The sequence below is a fragment of the Lagenorhynchus albirostris genome, chromosome 2, assembly GCF_949774975.1.
Source record: "Lagenorhynchus albirostris chromosome 2, mLagAlb1.1, whole genome shotgun sequence".
Taxonomy (NCBI): domain Eukaryota; kingdom Metazoa; phylum Chordata; class Mammalia; order Artiodactyla; family Delphinidae; genus Lagenorhynchus; species Lagenorhynchus albirostris.
In genome coordinates this window covers 103,432,570-103,433,816 of record NC_083096.1, presented here as the reverse complement: position 1 = coordinate 103,433,816, position 1,247 = coordinate 103,432,570, and the positions used below count along the sequence as shown (strand labels likewise).

General features: G+C 51.4%; 1 protein-coding gene across 1 annotated transcript; it reads right to left on the bottom strand.

Moving 5' to 3' along the window:
• Positions 1 to 462: 462 nt before the first annotated feature.
• On the bottom strand, positions 463 to 909 carry LOC132516072 (elongin-B-like). The gene has a single exon (XM_060142470.1). The coding sequence runs from the start codon at positions 863 to 865 to the stop codon at positions 524 to 526; it is 342 nt and encodes a 113-aa protein (XP_059998453.1). The 5' UTR covers positions 866 to 909; the 3' UTR covers positions 463 to 523.
• Positions 910 to 1,247: the final 338 nt, after the last annotated feature.

The following is a 1,247-nucleotide window of genomic DNA, read 5'->3' as shown; positions in this document are numbered from 1 at the left end:
ATTTTTGCCTTCCCACACTGCTACTCTATAATAATTAGTTTTACTACTTTTTTCACAAGCTATTACTTTAATTATTTTAATTAGATTGTTCACGCACGCAAGTTGTTTACAAGCACTTTCTTTTTATAGCATTTTGATAAACAGGAGAGGGAAACTACCACCTTGGAGAAAGCCAGGAAGTTTTTCTAGGTAGGCCATGGCCCATCGAGGTGGCTCATTCTACTCTGAACCAGAGACCACCCAGCATCCTGGGACCTCCTTAGAGAGGACTGAACCCCTTCCCCTGGGCAGTGCCTAAGTCACAACCATATCTTCTGTGGTCATTGCTCCTTCAGCCAAAGAAAGAGAGCAAAGAACCTGCTTTCCCTATGCCCCTCTGAGAACAACCACCGAGTAAACACTAAAGGTTATGGAGAGTTAGTAGTCCACCTCTATTAAAATTTCACATACTTGACATTTCTTTTCTTTTTTTTTGACACCCAAATCTCTTTTATTGGGGGGGTAGGGCGGTTGCGGGGGCCTCTCACTGCACGTCTTGTTCATTGGCGCTGCTTCCTGAGTCCTGTGGCTTTATCACATCTGGCAGCTCGGGTGGGCTGGAGAAGGGCTCGATGCGCAGGGCCTCAAAGGCCTCATCTGCCCTGAAAGCTAGCCCCACAGTGGCTGGGGCCTGAGGCCGTGCTGTCTGGCTGGTGAAGCCACACTTGCCCAATGTCTTTCCGTCGTCCAGAAGCTGGTCGTCCTTGTACAGCCGCTGCTCGTCCGGCGGCCGCTTGAGGATGCCCTCGACGATGCGCTTTAGCTCGAACACAGTGCTCGACTCCTTGGCGTCCGTGAAGATGGTGGTCTTGTGGCGCCGGATCATGAGGAACACGTCCTGGGGGCGGCGGGCCGGCGTGAGCGTGGAGCCCGGGCCCCACCTCACGGCCCACCGCCCTCGCCGCCCCCAGCCCCGGCCTACTTGGCATTTCTTAATTTTCTGGTTTGTTTCCTGGTTCCACCTCTTACCAGTTGTGTGGCCTTGAAAAAGTAACTTTTCAAATTCTCAGTTTGCCTATCTGTCAAATGAAGGTAAAGGCACCAAACAGGTAGAGTTCTTTTGAGGATTCAGTGAGTCAGCCTTGGGTGGGCGCTAAGCCTGGGCCAGCAGAGAGTGGCCGTCAGTCATTAGCCGCTTCTCCTCCCTCTTCTACTCTACCCTCTCAGCCTTTTTTTTTTTTTTTTTTTTGTGGTACGCGGGCCTCTCA

Bases quoted from the DNA above. Each gene is read 5' to 3' on its own strand.
- LOC132516072 (XM_060142470.1), bottom strand. From the start codon at position 865: ATGATCCGGCGCCACAAGACCACCATCTTCACGGACGCCAAGGAGTCG.